The 25,758-nt window shown below is 38.7% G+C and overlaps 1 protein-coding gene across 7 annotated transcripts in view; it reads left to right on the top strand.

Moving 5' to 3' along the window:
• The window catches only part of GLCCI1 (glucocorticoid induced 1), a 1,677,723-nt gene that overhangs the window by 397,283 nt on the left and 1,254,682 nt on the right, over window positions 1-25,758 (top strand). For 4 of the 7 annotated variants that reach the window (XM_044066484.1, XM_044066482.1, XM_044066479.1 and 1 more), the window contains exon 2: window positions 20,991-21,145. In XM_044066484.1, coding sequence (XP_043922419.1) covers window positions 20,991-21,145 — 155 coding nt within the window. The remainder of the gene's footprint in view (window positions 1-20,990; window positions 21,146-25,758) is intronic. The other 3 variants (XM_044066485.1, XM_044066483.1, XM_044066481.1) reach the window with 1 other exon arrangement.

Here is a 25,758-nt window from a genome sequence, read left to right as displayed (position 1 = left end):
AGAATGACAAGAGCACACACAGTAAAGTACAATTTCCCTTAAGAGCACACAGAAATCACAGTCAGTTTGGGGCTGGTTTCTGCCTCTTTCTTCAGATCCCCAGTAAGACACCCCACTGGCACAGCTATAGGATTAAGATCTCAGCCGAGTGGTCAAGCCAAAACCTCCAGCACCCTCTCTGTCCAACCAGGGCTTCATGTCCCTGCCCAAGTAGCAGAAACACACACACACACACACACACACACACACACACACACACACACACACACACACACACTTTGAGATTTGATTTATATACAGACACACAGACACACAGACACTCCTGGGGAAGGCTAGCACAGGTTTTCTAGTTATGCCCCCTTCTGCCCAGACTATAAGGTAGTTATCACTGCCACCAACCACTACTTATCAGCTTGCAAAGGGTGCCCAGTCCTACTGTGTAATGTTACTATTATCCAAATGGCTAAGTGTGACCAAGAGCAAGGCTACTGGAGTGGCCTATACAGAGTCACCAAATACATATGCAAGTACTCTCAGAACTTAAATATCTCTAAACAAACCAGCCACAATTAAAAGGTTTAAATATATTTAATAATAAATAATAAAAGAGTAAGACAATACTCAAACAACACCGTAACTACAGAGTTCAGAATAACAGGAAATATTTTAAAACAACATTGCAGGACAGTCGCAAATAAATACAGAAAACATCTAAACTAATCTTTACCATATTCCTATCTATATCTAAAAGATACTATGCCCTAAATAACTTAGTTACAGAGCAAGGCAAATGCAGATTTTTCTAGGTCCAAGGCAAGATACAAAATGCACAGTCTTTCTCTGAGAGAGTTCTTAAATTACCTATTAACATTACCGCTGGGTTAGCTCAGATGACATCACTCTTTGTCACCTGACTTCAGTTCCCAGGCTAAACAGATACTTAGAATTTAACACTTCTGTGTCAAACATACATATCTCTGAGAAGTGTGCAGCTGCTAGGAAGTCATAGAGCAATAAAAACACTTTTATATTTGAAACCTAGTAATTATATCTGTTTCAAGACGATAGGAAATCCTCTATCTCTAGACATTGTGTCTGCTTGCTGCAATGAAACTGAGATAATAAAATTGTAAAACACTGTACTTTTCAACTTATTTTCTTGAAGTTTTGTAAGTTAATTGTGTATGTTCCAGCTTCCACTATTACAACATACATTTGCACAGGTATATAGTGTATATACATTTCTGTTCTTTTATAGTAGGGTATACTGTGGTTACATTCTTGAAGCTCAGTACATAACATACAGTTCTCTTACATTTGTAAGACAATTATATGAATCATATGAATATTCACAAATGACATGATTATTTACAAAATTCTAGATAACTTGGCTGGCAGTGTCACATTTCTATATAAATCATATTAATATTTTCAGGTGACATAATTATTACAAAATTCCAGATAGCTGGACTGGCAGTATTTCCCTGGTGTCACATTCTCTTCAGTTTCATCCTGTGCCATCTGTTGCTCTGTCATATGGGAACTCACTAGCCTATCACTCCTCAAGACTGACTGCATCAGTTTCCACAGTTTTCTGTTCTTTCACTTGCTGTCTAGCTTCAAGTGAACATTTATAATGGTTTTGTGTAGAAGGCTCCAAAATATCTTCATATTGGCACCTGACTAATTGCTTCCTGTTCCACTGGTGTCCCCTTCATTTGGATATCCATTGCTCTATCCTGTTGTGGTGCTTTCTGAGTTAGATTTTCTGCACTGAATCCTTCACTTTGCAGGTACTCCATAACCTCAATTTCTATTTCTTTAACTTCTCCATTACTAATCTCCTTTTCTACTTTTCCTCTTTGTCTTATTTTTTGTATTGTAAAGTTTTCCATGTCTGGATTCCTTTGCCTGTATTTCTCTTCAAGTATCTTTGGTGCTGCTCTTTTTGTATTGGTTAGTTTTGCTTTCTCCTTTGCATAAATATTACACCACATTAAATCTCATTTTCTTTCCATGTCTATATTTCTTCATCAGATATCTCCTGATTTTCCTGCTTCTCCTTACGTTGGGGACTCACTCCATCATGCTGTGATGTAACCTGTGTTAGATCTTCTACACCAAATCCTCACTTTGCAGGTACTCCATAACTTCAACTTCTATTTTTTTAACTTCTGCTTTACTAATCTTATTTTCTACATTCCCTCTTTGTGATATTATTTTTTATTGTGAATTTTTCCATGTCTGGATGCCTTTGCCTATATTTCTCTTTGAATATCTTTGGAGCTGCCTTCTTTATGTTGATTAATTTGGCTTTCGCCTTTGCATAAATATTGTACCATATCAAATCTCTCTTTCTTTACCATGCCCATATTTCTTTTTTATACTTTTCAAAAATATCTAGGTTTTGTTGTTTATATTTTCGCACTTCCTCAGATGCTTCTTTTTCCAAATAGATCAAAGTTTCTTGGTCTGTGTACTGTTTTTTACAAACCTGTTGTATTAATGCCCACATTTTTTTATTTGAAGCTTCTGACAATTTTTCTGGTGCAAGTATTTTTCTTTCCTCTAATTTCTTTTTTTTCCAAATATTTTATTGATTTTTAAAAAGACAAAACATAATAATTGTTTTGTATATCTTGTTTCTGGGCTTTTTGCATAATAATAACTATACATAATTTCTTTCTTATCCTCAATAGTCCATTCTGTCATCTTTATGGGTCTTCTTTGGCCTATCGGTTTTATGATTTTGTAATGTCCTTCTAGAACTGGGGAAGGGGGGGCATCCTCCCCCTGGGCTTGGCCTGGCCCCATTGTAGGAATGTAGGAGTAGCTGGGCTTCTCTCAGCCATGTCTGTTTTGAGTTGAAGGTGGTTTGGGTTAGTTGCTGGAGATGTTGCATGTTATTACAGGAGGAAATCTGCGTATTGGATAATAGAGTTAAGGGCTGATGAGGTATGAAGGTTGTTGGTGAAAACACTGAAGAGTAGGGGTCCGAGTATGGACCCTTGTGGTACCCCAGTTGTGTTGGTTTGATATTGGGATAGTTTATTTTGCCATTTAATGCATTGTTGGCAGTTGGATAGGGAAAACCATTTGAGGGATGGTGGAGTGCAGCCTACAACAGATAGCTATTGAAGAAGCTTGTTGTGAGACACTGTGTCAAATGCCTTTGATAAGTCTAGTAGTAAGACAGAAGTGATATTACCAGAGTCAGTGGATTTGGACACAGTGTCCATTAAGGAGATTAGGGTAGTGGTGGTGCTGTGTGATGGGCAAAAACCATGTTGGGTAGTGTAGTTAGCTTGTTTTGGTTGAGATGGTGAACAATTGCCTGTGTATGCATTTGAAAAGAGGAGAGAGGTGGGGGATTGGTCAATAATTGGATAGTTCATTGGAGTTTCCCCCTTTAAGTAGAGGGGTGATGATAGATTTTACATACATTAAAGCAAGCACCAGTCTAGATATTTTTAAGAACAGCCTGGACACATATTATGGGGACAGCTGTTTTAGTATATTGGTAGGCTATACAAGCGTTAATGCCTGTGCTTGAAATATTTGTATGCATGTATGTAAGTTATGGTATACTGGTATTGCTGTGTGTGTGTTTGTTTGTGGGTCTGGACCATTACTCTGTCTAGAGCCCCATGTGACCACAATCTGTTTCTGCTCACACAGGAGTATTTAGCCTCATTATTTAAGCTCTATCTTTTTGTTTTTCTAACTTTTAAACCAGTTCCCCTACCCAGGAGGACTGTTTGGTATAGCAACACATTAGGCATATGGAGATAGAAACAGCTCACCAAGAGATTAGAGACAATCCTCTGCACTAACTGCCAGACATTCACTTGTGTCTTCATTTTATGGTAAATTGCTAAGGTAGACAATCAGCAATGACAGTTTGTAGCTTTCGTTCTTCAAATGTTCAGAATACATATGTTGATGTAAAATCAGTTGCTCTGAATTAGAGTAGTTTGCCTCTTGTCTGTCTCCAATTTTGCAGAGCATCACTGATTCTGCCTCATATTTATGCTTTGTCCCTCATTAACTTTCCTTTCTGGTAAATCAGTGAGAACTACTGTCAGTCAATGAAGCCAGTCATTACAGTTTCACCCTTTTTATTGTTCAGAGAATGCAGGTCCATGCAATTCTTATTGTTATGTTAGCATTTTAATTGGCTTGGAGTTGTCTTGTAGTCGAAGGTACAGGGTTTGAATCCTTTCATCTACATTTGCCTACTTTGTGACTTTGAGCAAGTTACTTAACCAGACACTGCTCCTGGGTCACCCCTGATAAGTACAATTTGCCATTGCATGTCACTGGTTAACAAATATATAAAATAATATTTAAAATGTGTCCCTGTTTGCCTCCCCCCATTATTTGTAGCTTTGTCCAGAATTATTGAGCAATTAAATTTAATGGTGTTTTTGCCTGTTCCTTGTTAAATTTGTGGCTTTTGACAAATTGTTGTAGATTGTGGTCACTAAATAATGACAGGCATGTGATTTCAGATTTTGTATCCTTCAGAAAATGCTTGATAAGGCAAAGCTTGTTATTCTGTAGGTTCATACATTCATAGGTAGGTGCTAGCCTAGCTGCCTTTGCAGGCCAATTTAAGCCTAGCCAGTTTCCCTTGAAATGACCTATCCAATCTGATTATAGATTGGCCTTACTTATCCCATGGTCGATAATTATATATTACACCTAATGAGAATAACTGGGATCATAGCATAGATAATTTGAGGGAACCCATGCATGTGATAAAGCATTTAGGAACTGCACCTGTCTGTTAATAATACATAGGGCAGTCCTGGAGTAAGTTTTCTGCTTTCCATCCATAGATCTAAGTTGCGCTTAAAAATGGACAGGGATGAACTTTGTTTTATGTGAATGGGGAGTCTGTTCCACAGCAGCGTATCCTATATGAAATATACATGTCCATCCAGGTGCTCTGTTTGTGTCGCAGAAGAGGTTTAGATCCCAAGACTGAGGACGTCTGATGAGAATTGACTTGTTGATGTGCAGGAAATCCATCAGTAATGGGTTGGAGGATGCCTTGTATGCCAGACACAGGTCACCTCTTAGCAGTCTGTAAGATACAGAGTTTAGTGGCAGGGCTTTGAATCGATCCATGTAGAACATATTGTTTAGGCCTTGTATTATTTTAGTATGGTGTTTCTCTCTTTCTGTGGGCATTCCAGTTGTTGCATGTGTCAGTACAGATATATGCCAAAGGGGGCATTATGTTCAATGATTGACCAAATGAGAGCTGAGCAAAGGTGAAGAATGACATCCCTAGATCTAGATACTATCCCTTTGTTTGTAAGTTGTGCAGTATAGAAGAACTTTCTTACAGCAATAGCCACATATTGGTCAAAAGTTAGGTCAGTGTCCACATAAGTAATTATCAACTTTCTAAGTATACAAGATAAATGTCTAAAGCTGTTCTAGATTTTAATGCTTGTTTTTTACTCTTGAGCTACTCTGCTGAGAGCAACCGAGATGCATTTCTGGACCTTTATTTATGAATTTATTTATTCTGTTGATCTCGAGCAAATATTTGAGATGTACAGTCATACAAGTGCCTGTAATTGGTGTGTTTGTGTGGTCAAGCGCACTCATGCTTGGGAAAGATCAAAGTGTTAGCAATGTAGTGGGTAAATGAAGGAATAATAACTGCGATGGGGAGAAGCCTAAACTTTGTCAGTGAGAATTTGTAACTAGAGATGTTAAGACAGAATATGAGAACAATTTGCTTTTTGTGTATGCATGCATGTGTGTGTTGGGGGGGGGGGGTTGTTGGACTTTTTCAACTTGCTCTCAAGTCTCTAATGTTGGAAGAGTTGAGTGTATGGTAAAACACAATATATTACAGCTGCTGTGTAACTTTCTTTTCTTATAAACAATGTAAAAGGAAAATATTACTTTGTAACCAAGTGGCTATTCCAACAAGCAAAAAAAAAAAAAAACCTCAGGGTATCAAAGAAGTTTTTATAAGTATAAAGCCCGCAGTCTAACCATGGTATGAGCTTCCTTCCTAGTCGTTAGTAAATGTATCACATTTACCCATCTGCTCTATATTGTGCAAAGGAATGTGCTATTCTGTCTTTTGAAGATTGAAGGTTGACCATGACTATAGCTTCTTTAATTCTTTTGCTTCTTGATGTTATGGATGGAGTGGCAGCCATGATTTTGCAAGCCTGCTCTTATCTGTATTGCTTGATTGCTTTGATACTGGCTGGAGTTTTTATTTATTTATTTATTTTTTGAGATTGGACAGGGGTTGCTTGGCATGCCTATCTGGGGCCTTGGACTTTTGCATATGTTTTGAGTATATTTTAAACCAAATACAAAATAACATTTTAACCATGCTATGAGTTCCGTCCTTAGTTGTTAGCAAATGTTCAACAATTTGTCCTTCATTCCACCTTAGAAGAGGCAGTTCAATGTTCTATATTTTGAAGAAGGAAAGTTGACTATGGCGGCAGATTCTTTAATTCTTTTTCTTTATAAATAGATCCATTCTCGAAACAAGCTTCCTCAACTGTGGAAAATCTCCCATGTAATCCCACTTCATAAAGAGGGACCTTCCACAGAACTGACAAACTATTGTCCAATTGTTATTCTTTCACCTCTTTCTAAGCTACTCGAAAGGTGTATTCATATCCAGGTCATGAAATTCTTACTAACAAATAACCTTCTCTCAAACACTCAGCATGGGTTTCACCCCTCGCATAGTACCACTACAGCTGTCTCATCCTTCACTAATACCATAAACCATCATAGGAATAACAACAACTTTGTATCTGCCATCTTTCTAGACTTATCAAAAGCTACTAACTGAACTATCCTTCTCACCATTTGTTACAGCTTGGTTTAATAACTATTTATCTAGCCATCAACAATCTGTTTTATGGGTTCCACTTTATAATCGCGAAATACTGAAATCTCGAATTTCAGTATTTTGCGACCATAAAGGCGAAACCTTCAAACACTGAACCTTCACAATCCCAAAACTACAAATCCTGAACACACAGCATACACCATGCCACACATAAACCACAACACCCACACTACAAAACAAATAAACACACAAAAACAAAACACCACACATCCACATACCTAAACTGCACATAAGCAAGCCCCCCTGCACCCCCCATGTGAGGGACTGTGCCCCCCGCCCCTACTTATATATACTAACTCCAAGATTGCACAAACAGTAAAAGACAGTACACTCACACTCAGACATTCCACAGTCCCTCGCGCACACACACACACACACACACACACACACACACACACACACACACACACACACATCACACATAGACAAACACCAACACATCCAACAATTACACACTCATACGTTCACCTTCTACCCTAACCCACACATACAACTTGCAAACAATCTCACATACACTCATACTCTTACCCAAAACCCTTACAAAACACTGACTTACCTTAGATTCCACATAAATCCATGCACTATGCCGAACAACATCCAAACCAAACAGCAGACATCACGTAATGTAAAGCCATAACCGCAAATTCGTTTATGCACATTCCACATTTGAAAAATTTGTCTTTATGGTCACGAAATACTGAAATTCGAGATTTCAGTATTTCGCGATTATGAAGGGGAACCTTTTTATGGCAAGGTGACCTATCTCCATGCCTTCCTTTATCCATTGGTGTCCCCCAAGGATCTATCTTGGACCTCCTCCTTTTCTCCCTCTTTACTAATAATCTACACACAGCTGCTCCACATGGTTCTATAATACAGTCTGCAGATGATTCAACACTTATCTGTGACATAATCTACACACAGCTACTCCACATGGTTCTATAATACAGTCTGCAGATGATTCAACACTTATCTGTGCTGCCACTTCTCTGTCATCTCTTCATTCTCAAACACAGGAATCTTTTACTTCTGTGGAAACATGGTTAGCCAATGCCCATCTAATCCTGAACCCAAACTAAACTAAATTATTACTCTTCCAACCTAACAAGACATGTATCTCATGCCCACCATTTAACATAATAGCCAAAGACAATACGGTCATCTCCACAGCAACCCATACAAAGCTTATTGGAGTGGAAATAGACAATAACCTAAAATTTGACTTACATGTCTCCCTAACAGTAAAAAAAGTCCATAAGAAACTTGGAAGTCTGTATAAGCACAAAAGGTTCCTGACCAAAATGGCCAAAATTACATTAGCACACACTCATCCGCTCTCTTCCCTACTATATGCCTCTCCAATTTTAACATTTCATAGGAAAACTGACCTATCTAAGCTAGAAGCATGTTATAATAAAATTGCTAAGTTTGCATCTGACTGCCCATATAGAACACATCATTGTACAGCTTTAAGGATACTAGACTGGCTTGAACTTCCCAACATTATTCTTTACAACCAACTCTCTCTAACTCACAAAATCATAACACAACCAACCAGAATCCCTGCACTACAAAACCTCATCCTTCCTTACAGTTCTAGCAGACCACTTCGCTCTAGCAGTAAGAACTTACTCACCATCTCCAAGGCCAACAACACTGCAGGAGAATCTTTATTTTCCAGCTATATATCTTGTATATGGAACTCCCTTCCTAACTCCATTCTCTCAATCTCATCCACTAACCACTTTAAGCCATCACTTAAAGCTTATCTAAAAAATAAGTTTCCATGTTCCTGTACTAACCCCTCATGAATGCTCCGATACATCACAGTATACCCCAACCATATCCAACTTCTCCCCCTGTGTTTAATCTTTTATTCCTACTGGCCTGTCTTAACCTTGTATCTTGACGTAAGTCATATTTTACAAATAGTACGAGCTAAGTTCAAAGCCTAGGTTTTATTGCCATGATGTAACAAATGTGTATTTTCTTATGTATACTACATTTTGTTTACTTTATTGATTATTGTAATCCGTGCATTAAAATTTACTGGTACTCATGGAGCTTTTCTCCCCGGGCCTCTGCTGAAAAAGGACCTATGTCCAGTTGGACTTTCCCAGTAAACAAATGTTAAATAAATAAATAAATAAATACCCCCTAATTTTGAAGAATGTCTCTGATTTTGCTTCAAATATTTGTTCTGTTCCTCATGACATTTTTGATTTTCTGGTAAACCACTCATTATTACAGCCCAGTATGTCAGTAGCACCAGTAATTAGAGTTTATACTTGTTACTGTTCAAAAAATGCATGTTGATGCAAAACATGTTGTTCTATTAACTTTTTAAGATAATTAGAGTAATATTTAAACCTCGTTGCTGATTTTATCCCCCCCCCCCATTATTTTTGGGGTTTGTCCAAAATTCTTGAACAAATAAGTGGAACAGGTTCATGCTCCCCCAAATCATTAAGTTCTAAATTATTTCTGTTGGTTTTATTTCTGCAAACCAGAAACAGCATACTAGGGGGTTCATGTTGCTGTATTTGCTTGATACAGTTTTTGTCATGTCAGTGCTGTTTTCCTTGGAAGGGATTGGAAAACAAAAAATGCGTAGATTTGCGGTCTCAGTATCTCAGCAACTAACATACTAGCCTTTTGTGCAGAAGGTTGTAGATTCTATTCCCACAACAGGTACTTGGATTAATATTCCAGTACTGACACTGCAGTGCAGAATAACAGGTTTCTGCACTCTTGGATGGGATGTCCTTCGGATGCAACATTAAACTGTGGTCCCATCTGCCTGAGTTGTAGTAGCTCAGGCTGATGCAAAAGATCCCACAGCACTTATCAAAAAGGCCAGGGGACATTCTCCTGTGTCCTGGCCAAATTTCTCCTACTCAGTATGAATACCACCTCAGGTCTCTCCTGAAAAGAGGTCATTAGTGTAGTGGGACTAACCTAGTAAACAAAAAGTTATGTATAAATAAATTATGGTTGCCATGGTATCTCAGTTATTTCATTATATCTTTGTACTCTGATTATTTTAATGCATCAGAATCATTAAGTGTTTATGGTTATTGTATGTCAGTGGACTTACCAATGTAAAGAGATCTTGGAGTTTTTCTTCTCTGAATCCACTTCAAGCCCCCTTTATTCAACTCAGGGTCTATATCACATAGTCGAAGTTCCATAACTCCGAACACCTAATGGTCGAACCATTATGTTCGAAGTTACAGAACTTCAACTGTGTAAAAAAAAAAAAACAAAAAAAAACAACTGACAACAAAATAAATTGTTGCAAGCAGAGGGGCAAGCCCTCATGCACCCTCCACACCCACTGCTAATTAAATATACCGGGTCTATATTATGATATCGCACGCTCAGAAGAGCGAATGACACATAATCGACCCCATGTCAGTGAAAGCTTACAACATTGAAACCTCAGAACAGTGATTTTTTTCCAAGGGAAGAAATCGCTGTTCCGAAAAAAAAAAATGTAAAACATTACATAATGTGGGGGGCTTTGCCCCCACACCCCTTGACATGGGGGGCTGTGCCCCCCACACCCCCCACTTAAATATACCAACTCCGAGATCACACTACAGTGCCGAAAACAGCAAAGTAGTGAAAGCGGCCAAGCAAATTCTTTCCCAGGGAAAGAAGAATTTGTTGAAAAGCCGCTTCGCTATTTTGCCTTTTCGTGCTTTTCAGTTTGACAAAGACGCATTTGACAACCTACATCTGCGACAGCATAATAGGGAGCCAATATACCAACTCCAAGATTGCACCACATTGAACTAAATGGAAATCTCCGCTTATGGAGATTTCCATTCAAACGCTCAAACTTTTACAATTTCGAACTTATGGTCTCGACCATATGTGGTTCGAACTTGTAAAAGTTAGACTACATGATAGGAACCCTTCAACTCATGCTACACAAAGGAAATATTCTTTTCAACTTCAGTGTAAATAGAATGGCGGTAATATGAGTCAGTGGCATTTGGACAGCTTCTGGAACCTATTTTCTTTTTCACTTTTTTGCTTGAATTACTATGATTTGTGTTTTAATAACATATCTTACCTCTTTAACAGTAGTTATAAATGCTAAACAAAATATAACAGCTGAACTGCATGTTTAAAAGCTTCCAATTTTTAAATCCTTTCCCGCATTCTTCCTGACTTGAAGCTACCGTTGTAATCGGGGAGCTATTAATTGAATACTTACTTCTCCTTTAAAAAACATTTAACAGACATTTAAACGACTTTGCTCCTCACCAGAGTCTGCAATGGGAAGAGGTGTGTTTATCTTGCTTGCTAATAAAATGTGCTATATCTGTTTAAAAATATTTCCTTACAATGCAGAATATAACAAAATAAGTCAGAGTTTCTGTCCTTGAATTTGGGTTAATGTAATAGTTTTTTCTTTTTGTGCTGAAGCAGGAATGTCTTTGTGTATGACATTTTCCACCTCTTTTGTATGGCTCCCTGTTGAAATGTTGGCACTCATAATACTGAGTGTGAGCAGACAAAAAAGTGAAAGTATAGAAGAGCGAATCTCAAACATTGCACTTCTCCTTTAAACTTCTTTTTTTTTTGCATAGCGGCAAACCGTGCAAACCCTGATGTGGGGGACAAGTCCCTGTCACCCCCCTGAACATATATATACCAACTCCAAGACTGCCATACCTCAAAGAAAAGGGAATATACAATGAAACACCGGTTTCAGACTTGGTATATGTAAGTCTGTTCTTTTGGCCATTCAGTCTCTGTGTTTCAGGACTTGCTGTAATGGTTTCCAATATTTCAAATGACTACCCTGTTGTATTGGTAGCTACACCCCTGACTCGTTACACTGTAGCATGCCAAAACTTCATCTCATCCATAATGCTTGGGCAGCACGAATTAGTAGTTTTTCTGTGTTGTGTACATTGCTTTGACTTTTAAGACTATCACGTTCGCTGTTTTTTTCAAAGGGAAATAGTATTTAATTTTCTAACAGTGGCTTATGGGTGAGTTGTTACCACACATAATGTATTCTGTACTTTATTAGTATGATGTGTTAGTGTTTTTTTTTTTCATATGTCATAAGCGCTTCATCACCGAGCCACTGTGTCATTTTAAAAAATCCTTTTCCGTCTATACTTGAAGTTCTTTAGCGACTTTTAGCTTACGCCTGTTTGTGAAATATGAGGCATTTTAGCAAGCAGTACATCAGTGTGGCCTCTTGGGCATGCCCACTTATAAAACCACAGCAGACATGTCAAAATATTCACACACTATTCTTCTAACATAATATTACTCTGTCAATCATTGTGTCACAAATCAAATGCATGCAAAGCACCGGTACTAAGTAGTTAGTAAGGTAAAGTGCAACATCTGTGAGGTTGTATCTACTTTACATTACAGGTATGTGTGTTGGTGTTAAATGTGTGCTGAGATATTGTCAGGTATATTTCTGGCTTCTTGAGATAAATGACATGTTCATCTGTTGCACAGCCTACAGTGTAGTCCTGCCAGCTAGAAAACCATGCAGTGATGTCAGCAATGTGTGTGCATGCATGTGTGTGTGTGTGTGTGTGTGTGTGTGTGTGTGTGTGTGTGTGTGTGTGTGTGTGTATGTGCTTCTGCACATTGCTGTGAGATGATACAAGTTTTCCTTCCTTATATTAATTATATTATTCGTTATATTAAGATGACTTGTCTGCTAAACCAGCAAACCTGTACCACAAGGTAACCAACTTCCTGTATGTCACCCTAATTAGAAGCACTATTCTTGTGAGATGGTAGAGCAGTGGTGATCATTGCTGAGCACAGTGTTTGTTTTTCTGGTTTGGTTCACATTATTTGTGGAGTTTGCTTGCCCTCCTTATATTAGTATGTGTTTTCCCCATGGGTCAGGGTGGCAATAGCTTCCTACTGTTTTATTAAAGGCACGTAGGTATGTGAAATTATGATGTACCTAATTATCACAGGTGTGTGTGTGTGTGTGTGTGTGTGTGTGTGTGTCTATACTTGTGCATACGTGTGTGTCCTTCAGTGGTTTATTGTCAGAGCCAAGACTGGTTCTTGCCTTATGACTATTATCTGTGAAAACAGGCTACTGTTTCCCTATGACCCTGAAATGGATAAAGCAGGTATTAAAAATGATGAAAAAATGTGCAAAGCAATTTTATATTAAAATGAAAACTAGTAATTGCTTTTATTCCTTAGCAGAAAGACTTCATGAAACAGTTAATTAAGCAAACCCACTTCTTATAAAGAATTCAAATCAGGTCAATATGACAGTGAAAGTACAATCAGGAAAGACCGTCAAAAATGTAGCTAACATTATGGAGAAAATACAAAAGAAGGCTGCAGAGACAATCCTGTAAAACAGCGGTTTGATGGAAAAGAAAACATATCCAGAGAAAGTAAAAGAAGACAAAAGGGGGGGGGGGGGTAGCAGAAAAGGCAGAAGAAAATGAAAAACAGAAGTATGGGGTAAGCATTCAAAGTGAAGAGAAACGGACAGGTATGAGCTATGAGGCAATGTAATAGCTCCTTTGGGTGTAAAAGCGCATGAGGTAAGAGCACTTATTCTTATTAACAAAGAGACATTTTGTGACATTATATTTGGGATTTTTTTCAATGGAATATTTTCTTGGAGAAGATGAAAAAAGAAAGACTGTAACCCATGGAATCTTTATATGGCAAAAACATTTAACAAGAAACAGAAAATTTATATACAATTTCTAACGGCGATAGAAAGAAAGACTTTGAAAGGACATTCGAAAACTTCATGTAAAGAAGTACTGGACATTGCAAAAGTTTATGGTAAAAGGGATTTACGGACTGGTGGCTGAGATTGTAATATTGTCTTAAAAATAGAAAGATTAAACATTTTACGTATACCAAGCATGATAAATGTGGAGGGGGATAGGGGTGTCATAGAATACTGGGGACAACCCAAAATATGTTTTTTTTCTGTGGAAAAGAAGGACATTTGATAAGTAACTGTAACATTTACAAAAGAAAATGTTATATTTAAGAAAGTTAGCCTAGTAATTTCCTGTGACCTTATGAAAACATGAATCTAAGGAAAAGAGAAAATTTAAATTTTAGAGTGCTTTCTGTAGATGTGAATAGTGTTAAGAATATAGTAAAAAGAAAAGGGAACCTCCAAACACTGGACCCTACCCAGTTCGGCTTTGTTAAGGGCAGATCATGCCTCCTAAACCTGGTGGACTTCTTTGAGACAGTTACCAATGCTATAGACGAGGGAAAGGTGGTACACACAGCCTAGCTAGACCTCGCAAAGGCCTTCGACACCATTCCCCATTCTGATATTATAGACAAGCTCACAAGCCTGAACATAAACCTCTACGTCACAAGATGGGTTGCCAACTGGCTCACAGACAGAACCCACATGGTGAGAGTTGTGGGAGCTAGGTCCGACTCTAAACCGGTTACAAGTGGCATTCCCCAGGGCTCAGTCCTAGGACCCCTCCTGTTCGGCATATACTTCTCAGAGGTACAGGCAAGCACAGGAGGACTGTGGCTGACCAAGTTTGCAGACGACTGCAAATTAGGGGCTATAACTGACTCTCCGGCTGACAAAGACATCCTCCAAAAGGGTCTCACTGAAATGGATACCTGGTGTCAAAATCATGGCCTCAAGCTAAATGCCACAAAGTGCATAGTCATCCCCTTTGGAAAATACAAAGTACCCACAAACTACCACATAGGTGGTAGTGCCCTAAATGTGGAAAATGTAATAAGGGATCTGGGGACCCAAGTAGATAGTAATCTCTCCTTTGATAATCACATTGCCAAAGTGGTTAGAAAATCCTTCTATGTGAACCACCCAATCACAAAAGGGTTCGCATCCAGATCAAAAGAGATCATTGTGCCCATCTACTCGTCAGACCCATCATAGAGTACAACACCCCATTTGGGGTGTACCTTACAAGACACCTGCAACAGCTGGAAAGACCACAGAAGTACCTCACCAAGAGGATCACTGGCCTCAAACAGATGCCCTATGCAGCTCGACTGAAGAAACTCCAGCTGTACTCAGTTGCATACCATCTACTCAGAGGTGATCTCTGCCTGACGTACAAGGCCATGTCCAACCGAGAATTGATGGACATGCTCCACCTAAAGAAAACCTTATCCCCTCAAGCTACACGCTCTAGGGATCTAAACCTCACCACAACAATAAATAGGACATGCTGGAGGGATATATTCCTGTCCCAGAAACTTCCCATGCTTTGGAACAAGATTCCAATCTACATTAGGCAGAGCTCCTCGCTAACACTCTTCAAAAGAAACCTTGATGAGTGGATGGGAAACAGAAAGTTTAGCCCAAGGATCACTTCAGTGGCTCTGCTGGACAGAAGCACAGGAAACTAACCTAAGGGGACGGCGAAAGCCAACACATTCTGGCTAGGCTTATAAATGCCTTTGGGCAGATAGCCTAGTACCTACCTATGAACCTAATCTGAGGAAAAAAAAACTAATTCTTATTAATCCAACTGTTACTAATACAGATCCAGCTTATCCACTCTGTCTTGCTAGTTCCTGAATGTGTCCCCGAAATCTTGTCAATTTTTTACCTCATCTCCACCCCACTATGGGTATTCCTTTTGCTCTATTAGATCCTTGTAGTTCAGGAAGGGTCTATATCACTTGAACCAACAGCTCAATATCGAATGTAATAATATCGAACTGCTAACATTGAACTGCAAATAACATGAAAGCAAATAATGACGAAAATCATAATTTCGAAAGAAAATAGTTGGCCAATTTTCACGCAAGGTAATGTATGTCATTCGTTCTGTCATGAATATTCATAAAGTACGTCAATATCTATCAGTGTCACGTTCCTATTTTATATGTTAGTATATGCACGTTATGTCAATTATAGAGGTTAATTGAATCGTACCATACATCATCCAAGAACAAGTACATTGAAAGGGAACGCAGATTACGAAACATTATTAAGAATAGGGCAGAATACACAGCGTTTGAGTTTCTAACTGCGGTGGTGGTACTGTGGTAGCGTTGTCACCTCACAGTAAGACGTTGTCCTGTTCGATTCTCAGCTAAAGCGTCTTCTGTGTGGAGACATGCGTGAATGGGCGTACCTTCGTTGAAGGTTGTGCATCAGGGCTGGCAACTCGGTACGTAAAAATCTACTGCCAATCGTTAGCGGACCGGAGTTCCACTGGGGCGACCCCTAACCGGGAAAAGCCGAAAGATACAACAACGCAGCGTTTGAGTTTCTCAATGCAATTGCGATGCTTTTAAAATTGTAATTAATGATTACTGGTATACAAGCATACCATGGATATTGTACATACTTTAGTTGAATTTATTTGGGTAAAGTAAAGCACATGTCAAGTTCACTTTTATTTATACAATTGTCATTTCAAATAAAAAATGTTTCTGGTATTAGTTATGTATAATATGGTGTGCACTTCTGAGTTACGGCACTAGCGTGTTCACGTATTTGTTTTCACAGAGGTGGCCAAGCGTTGCTATTCACATTTCAAATTTTCAATATTTTAAGCTTTCGCATTTTTTACATTTCCAAGTATGCAGTTCGATGTTGTAACATTCGATATTGAGTTGTTTCGTTCAAGTGATATAGACCTGTTCAAGAACTAGTCCACAGATGATTTCCCCCTTTTCTCTGCATATTCACCTCCAAGAATGTATGTTTTTGTCAATATCTTTTTGTCTGACTGGCAACAGTGCAAGGACATTATCACTGAAAACCACTTTTAGTGAACATGTGGAATTGCCCTTTCTGCACTCTTGTGCAACCATAGAGTTGGTATATTTATATATATATATATATATATATATATATATATATATATGGGTCTACCTGAAAACGCTGAAATCACAGAACACCGACAATGAGAACACCGACACCGGAAGATCGACAACGGAGAAGACCGACAGTTGAGAATCCCGACGTTGAGAACACCAACATGTTAAGGTAAGTGTGCGATAGGGACGGACGTTAGGGTCAGGGTGTGGGTCAGGTAAGTGTGCGATAGTAACAGAGTTTAGGTTTAGGGGCGGGTTAAGTGAGTTAGGGTTAGATGCGGGTAAGGTAAGTGTGCAATAGTGACGGACTTGTGGGTTAAGGTTTGGGTTAAGATTAGTGCATAGATAGTTGTGCATGTAAGGTTTAGTGTAGGTTTGTAAGGTTTTTGGTGTGCTTGTGTTGTGTGTGTGTTTTTCGGGAAAGGTATTTGTTTTGTTGATTGTCAGGATTTTGGTTTGTCAGGCATGTGAAGTTTCGTGTTTTAGAACTTTTTTTTTTTTTGTTTTTTTTTTTTGTGATGGTTATTTAGTTGTCTGTGTTTTGGCGTGCCAGTGTTATCAGGTAGACCCATATATATATATATATATATATATATATATATATATATATATATATATATATATATGTGTATATATATATATATATATATATATGAGTAAATCAAAAATCCACACGGGACAACGCTGCTGGATAGTAGCACACCAAGTTGAATAAAAAACAAAAAAAAAAATCACTTCCAGCAGCTCACAGCAAAGTCTCCAAATACACAAAATACGAAGTCTTTCTTAAAAAATGTTTATTAGGTAAGTGCTTTCACAAATAGTAAGTTTGCTTCCCCAGACCTTAATAAAATCAACCATAGTCATCTTGCTTTTAACTCTCTATACATTTAAAATTAACCAATCACTAGTCATTCCTCATTAACATCAAATAACCCATTCATTACCAAGTTACATAGAAAAAACACAAACAATAAAAACTGTATCAAGTGCAAAACAGAGATAATAAAAATTAACTAATATACAGCTCAAAATTATTTCATTAACCTCCTATTTTTCAACTTAGATGTAATAGTTATATGATCATTGTGGCCCTTCCCTAGGGTTTGGCTCGTTCATTTCTCATTTGTTTAGTATCAATAGAACCAATGAATTTTTAAAATTCACTTTGAAGTATTCAGCTAGGAGCATTGAATTTTTAGATGTTGAGATTAACATTGATACATCAGGACAGATACATTCTGATAGATTTAGGAAGAGCTGTCAGTGTGCGGCCTATGTCCGTAGAACAAGCATGCACCCCCTCACATATTTAACAATGTTGTCAGAGGCCAAGCAGTGAGATAGCCGAGATTAGCTGACAGAGATAGTCAGTATGAGATAGAAATTAGCAAACTAGAGAGAGATTTTGTGAATAGGGGTTATAACAAGGAACAGGTAATGCAGATCTGTCAAGATACTAAACAAATGAGAAATGACCGAGCCAAACTCTACTTTTCAGAGTACAGGACATCAGGCAATAATAGAATGATTAATAGAAGATGTATTCCCTTCTGTTTCACCTATACAAGGGATAGCAAGATATTGAGAGATATTTTTGCAAGGAGCTGGCATATTCTCCACTTAGACAGCCAAGTGGCAGTGTTAGTGGGGAACAAACCATGGATGGTATACAAAAACACAAAGAATCTGAGACGTAAGTTATGCTATCCCAAGATGGATTTGCAGTTAATTAGTACACCGCAGGGTAGGGGTACTGTTAAATGTGGTCAATGTAACTTCTGTGAATATATTTATGAAGGGACAGAGTTTACACATCCTGACACAGGACGAACTTATAGATTGGAGGTTAACACTAACTGTAACTCCAGAAATTTGGTATACCTTGCCCGTTGTTGCACTTGTGCATCATTTTACATCGGGAAGACAAACAGAAGGTTAAGAGAGAGGATTAGGGACCATATGCATTGTCTGAGGAGGGGGCCTGTTTATAGTGCTGTAGCCAAACATATCTTGGAGCTGGGATGCGATTATGTCTTGGAGATCATGCAGGACGACATAAAGCTAGGGAATATTACTAATACTACAGAAGACAGAGAACTAAAATGGATAATACAATTTAGTGCACATCTAGGGAAGAGCCTCAATGATCATATATCTAGTACATCTAATTTGAAAAATAGGAGGTTAATGAAATAATTTAGAGCTTTATATTAGTTAATTTTTATTATCTCTGTTTTGCACTTGATCCAGTTTTTATTGTTTGTGTTTCTTCTATGGAACTTGGTAATGAATGTGTTATTTGATGTTAATGAGGAATGACTAGTGATTGGTTAATTTTAAATGCATAAGGAGTTAAAAGCAAGAAGACTATGGTTGATTTTATTAAGGTCTGAGGAAGCAAACTTACTGTTTGTGAAAGCGCTTCCCTAATAAACGTTTTTTAAGAAAGACTTCGTATTTTGTGTATTTGGAGACTTTGCCATGAGCTGCTGGAAGTGATTTTTTTGTGTTTAATATATATAAGTGAGAGGCTGTTCCTTTCATTCTGTTTTAGAGAAAAAGTAGTAAGTGCCTTGATACCCTCCTCACTGTAATTTGAAGAAAAATGACCCACTGAACTTTGTCTAGTTGTCACTACGGCCAGGTGCAACGAGCTACAGCTGAAGTCTTTGAATCAAAGGCCTATTCATAGGTCAAAATCAATTCACTGAGGTGATATCTTGGCGGCTGAAAGCAAAATAAATGAATAATGCCACCATCTTGAATTATTTTTGATAACATATTCTGACTCCAGACTCAGGTTCTGACATTCCTGTACTAAAAGACATAAGTGGATTAAGACATCAGGCTGATGCTTAAGACCTACGACACACAAGACACAGAGGCAAAGATGTTTTTCCTTTGAAGCTTTACTCACAATTGTCAAGACCCCATTAATTCAGGTGACTCACATACCCAAGATGGTTTTACTTCTTAAAGGTATACTACCTGTGTTAGCTGGAACCCATGGTGGAATTCCCAGAATGCTGGCCTAGAGTGAGTGCATGCTTCCAAACATTTGCTGTCCCCAGTGGGCACGTCTTGGTGAGTTAATAGCCCCTCACTCCTAATTCAAGAGCTGTACTACTAGGCCTGCTTTCAGGTTGCACTCCTGAAACAGAACTCAACACAACCGCCCCACCTCCCCGTTAATTAGAATAAAAAAAAAATACCAGTAGAACCAGCAGCCCTAAAAGCATGTCTTTTTTCTGGGTAGCAGATTGCAGCCAGTCTCCATTTTCTGTCCCCATGGCAGGTTTTGGCCAATCGGAAAACACTTGTATGCTGCAGATCATGCTTATTCGTTAGTTAGAGTTCATGCGGCTGTTGTGTTTAAATTCCAAATGGGCAGGTGTAACATTCTTTCCAGAGTTGAGCATATCAAACTGTTTCTTAGGAATATATTTCAACTTAAGGTGCCAGTGGTACACACAGTTCCTTCCTGTAATTTGAATTAGAAGTCATCTATGCAGCTCTACCATGGGCTTTGTCAAGGCCATACTACCTAAAGGCCATGGAAGGAGAAGTTCCCATTTCCTTTCTTGAATTCTCCATGTTTATCTTGTTTTGGTTAGTGTCTTGGATTGTGCACCATCTGATGGTTCCATTGCAGGTTGCGCCCCCAAAGTAAGACAGAAAAGTTATGGGTGGTACTTAACCACAGCATTAATTCTGAATTTTTAAAGATGCTTCTTATAGCATATCTAGAGTTTCCTATCCCTAGTACTCTCTGATTTCTTTTAGGAGTGTTTCCATGGTGCATGTATGGGAAGATTATTAGCGATATATGACAGATATACTTCACTAATAGAGTAAATTCTGCTCAAGCAGATGTGAAGATTGTTATTGGGCAGAAGAAAGATCCAGAAGATAGGTAGAGGTTGCATCCATGTAAAAGCTGATGTTAGAGCCCTGATGAGCGGATGGTCAGTGAGGACTACTAAAAATCTGACAAAGGGCATGGATGTCTGATTTGGGTATATGGATCTGCTAACACAGATACCCTCAGTTGTCCAGCATTATGGTGAGTAGCTTTGTACAATTTTTCTGTCCTTGTTACTAGTGGTTAGTGGGACTGAATTTCTGAGTTATGTATAACCACCTGGAATCCAGACTATAAAATGAGTATTAAATGATGAGATCACCATCTTGTAGATTTCAGCTTTATTTGTCTGAACAAACCATCATTTTTTTCAAAGAAATAAATATTTCTTTATTATGTTTCCAGCAGTTGAACGAACCAAATCTCAGCGATTTCGAACTTCAGGTAACATCAGGCGGACTTCCTCACTGGACACAATAACAGGGACATACCTCACAGGACAGTGGCCACGTGATCCCCACATACATTACCCTTCTTGTATGAGAGACAAGTCTACACAGGTAGAAATATCACTTACTCTGTCTATATGGCAATTGTTATTCACCTGTAAACAGTATTGTTGCTTTTTGTGTGATTTTATGTCATGCTGCACACAGTAGTACCGCACCACAGTTACATTTCATGGTACAAAATTGAAAACACAAAAAGTGTTCAGAATAACATCAGAATGTTAAGACTTCATAAAGTATAGTTATGCTGAGAGTTTTTCATCATTTCATAATTTATTGCATTTCTACTTTGTCTTTATTTTTCTTGATTTTCTTCCTCAGGTAAGGAAATTAACAATTTGCAAAGTAACTAATTGTTGTGTGGTCATTATGTCAGCATTTGGTACCATGTAAATATCATGTAATTCTGCAGCAGATGGCTTGTTTAGCATTTTTGTCCCCACTCACCGTGGGTAATGACAGGCAGATATACTGTATTTATTTTAGTTTTCAGTTCATTGTTCTAGAGTAGTTACTCTGTTGAAGTTTTTATTTTTTACTTGTTGGTTGCTGCCCTTTCTTAGTTTGTGCTACCATGGCTTGGAGTATTCACTGATATACCAAAATCAGTGACATATCAGACAGAAGGATTTAGCCACAGAACAAAACAAGTACCTTTTTGTCTGCTAAGATTGCTACCTCTAAGCTTTTTGCCTACCAGTAATTTACTGCACTGTTTTTTTAACACTGCTACCTAGTTTCATGCATAAAGTGTTCATTGTAAATGTTTGTTTGTTTATAGGTTCATAGATTGCTACTAAGCTAACTGCCCTTGTGAGCCATTTTAAGCCTAGCCAATTATCCCATTTGAGAATCAAACCCTGCACCTTGTGTTTGTAAGGCAAGCACCTTAACCATTATGCCAGACCTAATCCCCCCTGCTGTGTTACCACCATGATTTCACTGCCAAGGCTTGAACCCAGGACCCTATGCACTCTAGTCAGAGCAACATACCACTATGCCAAACCAGCAGATGTTTGAAATAATTATCGGAAATATTTCTTAATTTTCATTTAAAAAATATGCTTTTACCTGTCAGCTCCACATGTATCTTCTTAGATAGATCTGGTTTACATAACCTGCATATCCTAAGCAGAAACACAAAAACTATTAGTAGGAACTAGAACCAGATATCCACTAATGTATATGATTTGTCTGACAAATGTCTCAACGTAATGATGATGATGATGATGATGATAAGCCTAACGCTGATGGTCATCATCCTTGTGTCCTTTAAGAGGCCATTTGTGAAGATAATAGCTGTGAGAGGAGTGGAAGACATGCATGGGCCTTACAGTTGTTGATAAAGTTTTGAGGGTTTTGTTTAACTGTGCAGCAGTTCATCTCCTGTATTTCAAATGACTAATATTTTATTAAGTTCCGTACACTTTTATTAGCATGTTTAACATTATTTGAGAATGTGTAGGTGTATTATGTTCTAATTGAGATGCACCCTGTAATACAAAAAGTACTGGACAAGTATTTAAAAGATTACTGTTCCCTATGTTTTTTTTTTTGTTTGTTTGCTTTTCATACTTTATTTCATTGTGCTATAATTTAAAGTAACAATGGATATACTTTTGTTCCTCAGCAAATTGTTTATTTTACATAAAATATTGCATGTTTTATATGGAATTTAGGTCAGGTGGAGAAGCAGGTAAGGATCTGTGTGAAGTGCTTAACAGGCACTTGTTTGTGCATTCAAGTCACAAAGATGAAGGTGAGATGGGGATAGTAATGTAAACGTACGGACTAAATTAAAAGAAATATGCCTATAAAACAAAGTTGACTTGACAAGTTACAGTTAGGCATGGATCCAGGAAAAGGCAATGGATGTACTGCTTGGAAAATTAAAAGTTTTCTAAATGGGTGGCTACAAGAGTGGTGTGCTGGCAGAACAAGTTGAAAGGGAATTTTTTTTTTTTTTTGCTTTTGCTGCCGTTAGGAGGTAAATTTTAAATCCCTTACAAGTGCAGTGAACTGGGGAATACCTCCACAGGTAATCCTTTAAGTCCCTATAATTCAGAAGTGTGTGATATTTTGAGTTTGTGTATGTTGCACTTTATTAACAGTTTTGATTGTTAAGTAGCAGTTTCTGTATTTAGGCTCATTTAGTATACAATTGCAGATGGGTTGCAGTAATTGTTTTATAGGGAAACAATCTTGTACAAGTTGTGACATCCTCACACTGGGCCAGTAATCAAGGAGCCTGAATCCTCACCACTGACACTGGAGAGGGATGATCACTTGGAATGCAAATGGATACACTCAGCATTTCCAGATGCAGCTTTCTGCACCAAGTACAATTTCCCTTAAGAGCACACAGGGAATGCAGTCTGATGGAGCCTCCGTTCCTATTCAGAGCTGTGAGATAAGCACTTCCATGGCCCAACAGGTGGTCCAATTAACAGTATTTTTCTTAAAGTAAGAAGTAAGCTAGCTGTTTAACCCCTTCTCTTCTAGTGTTATTTGCTAACATGTATACATACAGTCTCACATATATATTCCTTTTCCATTCAGCCGGACCCACTGTTTATACATTTTTTTAACACTAGCAACTTTACAAACACATTTTGATTTTCAAATGCCGTACAGTTCCAATACATTTGTAACATAAGCATCTGTACAGATCAGTTTGATATTCAAATGCAATACAGTTCTAATACATTTGTAACATAAACATTTGTACAAATCGGTTTGATATTCAAATACCGTGCAATTCTAATACATTTGTAACACAAGCATCCTGTAAAAATCAGTTTGATATTCAAAAGACATATCATTCTTTATAGAACTCCAGCTGGGTATGCTGGCACTAGCTCATATCATCACATCTCTCTGCCCTTCGAAGACTCAAGCTACTTTTTCAACTTACCCTTGAGAAAGGTGGCTTGAGATAAATAAGCATATCTGGGAATAAGTTACTCCATTCCCTGTCTTGAGAGCCCATCTGCGTTGGCATTACTGACCCTACTATGGTGTTGTAGTCATGTCATATGCCTGCAATACTAATCTCCACCTTAATAACTTGGCATTTTGCTGGCTGGCTCGATGTAGCCATGTTAAGGGATTGTGGTCTGTAACTACAGTAAATTTCCTTACATACAGATAAGGCTGAAGTTTCTGCAGTGCCTATACTATCGCTGTACATTCCTTTTCTGGAGCTGCATAACATTCCTCCCTGAGTTGGAGTCTACAGCTGAGATATACCAGGAAATTTGGTTAAGTACAGCCCCCACCCCGTGGTTTGAATTATCCACCTGCACAACAAATTCTTTGCTGTAATCTGGACTACTAACAAAGGGGGTCCTCCCAAAGCTCCTTTAAGCTTCTGGAATGCCTGCTCACATGCTGTTTTTTCTTGTCAGATCTGTGAGGGGTGCAGCTATTGTACTATAATTGGGGACAAACTTTCTATAGTACCCAGCTGTCCCCAAGAATGCCCTCACTTGCTTTTTGGTACCAGGGGAAGGCCATGCCTGAATGGCTTCCACTTTGGCAGGTTCTGGCCTGATCTTACCTCTGTGTCCCAGGTAGGAGACCTCTGCCATACCCACCTGACACTTACTGAGCTTAATGGTCAACCCTGCCCTCTGCAGTCTGCCTAGCACCTCCCTGACATGCTGAAGGTGGTCTTGCCAGGAATGACTGTAGATGGAAATATCATCCAGGTAAGCAAGGGCATAATCTCCTGTTCCTGCTGGGATGCGATCTATCAGCCTGTGGAAAATTTCTGGGGCATTTTTCATCCCAAAGGGCGTCTTCATGAACTCATACAAGTCAAAAGAAGTCACAAAGACTGACCTCTCTCTAACATTGGAAGTCAAGGTCACCTGTCAGTAGCCCTTGGTCAGATAAGTAGTGGTCAGATATTTAGCCCCACCCAGCTTCTCTAAGGCCTCATCTGTCCTAGGCATGGGGTAAGCATCTGACTCTGTGACTATTTAGTCTTCTGTAGGCCACACAGAACCTGGTGCTGCCATCCTTCTTTGTTACCAGCACCACTGGGGAGTGCAAGGACTGTTGGACTCCTGGATTACTCCCAGTTCCACCATTTCCTGCATTTTCTCCCTCAGAGTCTGTTTGACTCACTCAAGCACCTTGTAAGGGGCCTACTTTATAGGTCTTTGGGGCCCTGTATACACATGATGCTACACCAGGTGGGTGCACCCTTGTTTCCCAGTGAACATGTCCCCAAATTCCTGTAACACTGCTTGGATTTCTCGAACCTGTGTAGGGGATAGCCACTGAGACATTGCTACCCCTTCCACTGAGGTGCCAGTCCAAGCCTCACTGAGGTGATCATTCACCAGATCCCTCTCAGACTCCTCCTGCCATCCACTGCAAATGCTCAGCACAAGAGCCTCTCTATCATGTTAAGGCTTCATCATGTTAACATGGTACAGTTTATGCCCCTGCCTCCTGCCTAGCAGTCCTACCATGTAGTTAACATCGCTGACATTCCTTACCACTTTGAAGGGTCCCTCCCAAGCTGCCTACAGCTTATTGTGTCTGACAGGAATAAGCACAATAAACTGCTGTCCCACAGCATACTCTCTGGCTTGAGCATTCCTGTCATACCAGACCTTTTTCTGCTGTTGTCCTCCTGCTAGGTTCTCCTGGGC

The sequence above is a fragment of the Protopterus annectens genome, chromosome 3.part1 (genome assembly GCF_019279795.1).
Source record: "Protopterus annectens isolate FY-2018-M chromosome 3.part1, PAN1.0, whole genome shotgun sequence".
In the NCBI taxonomy this organism is placed as follows: Eukaryota; Metazoa; Chordata; order Ceratodontiformes; family Protopteridae; genus Protopterus; species Protopterus annectens.
Note: the sequence above shows the minus strand (reverse complement) of the source record. Positions and strands in the feature narration are given on the sequence as shown.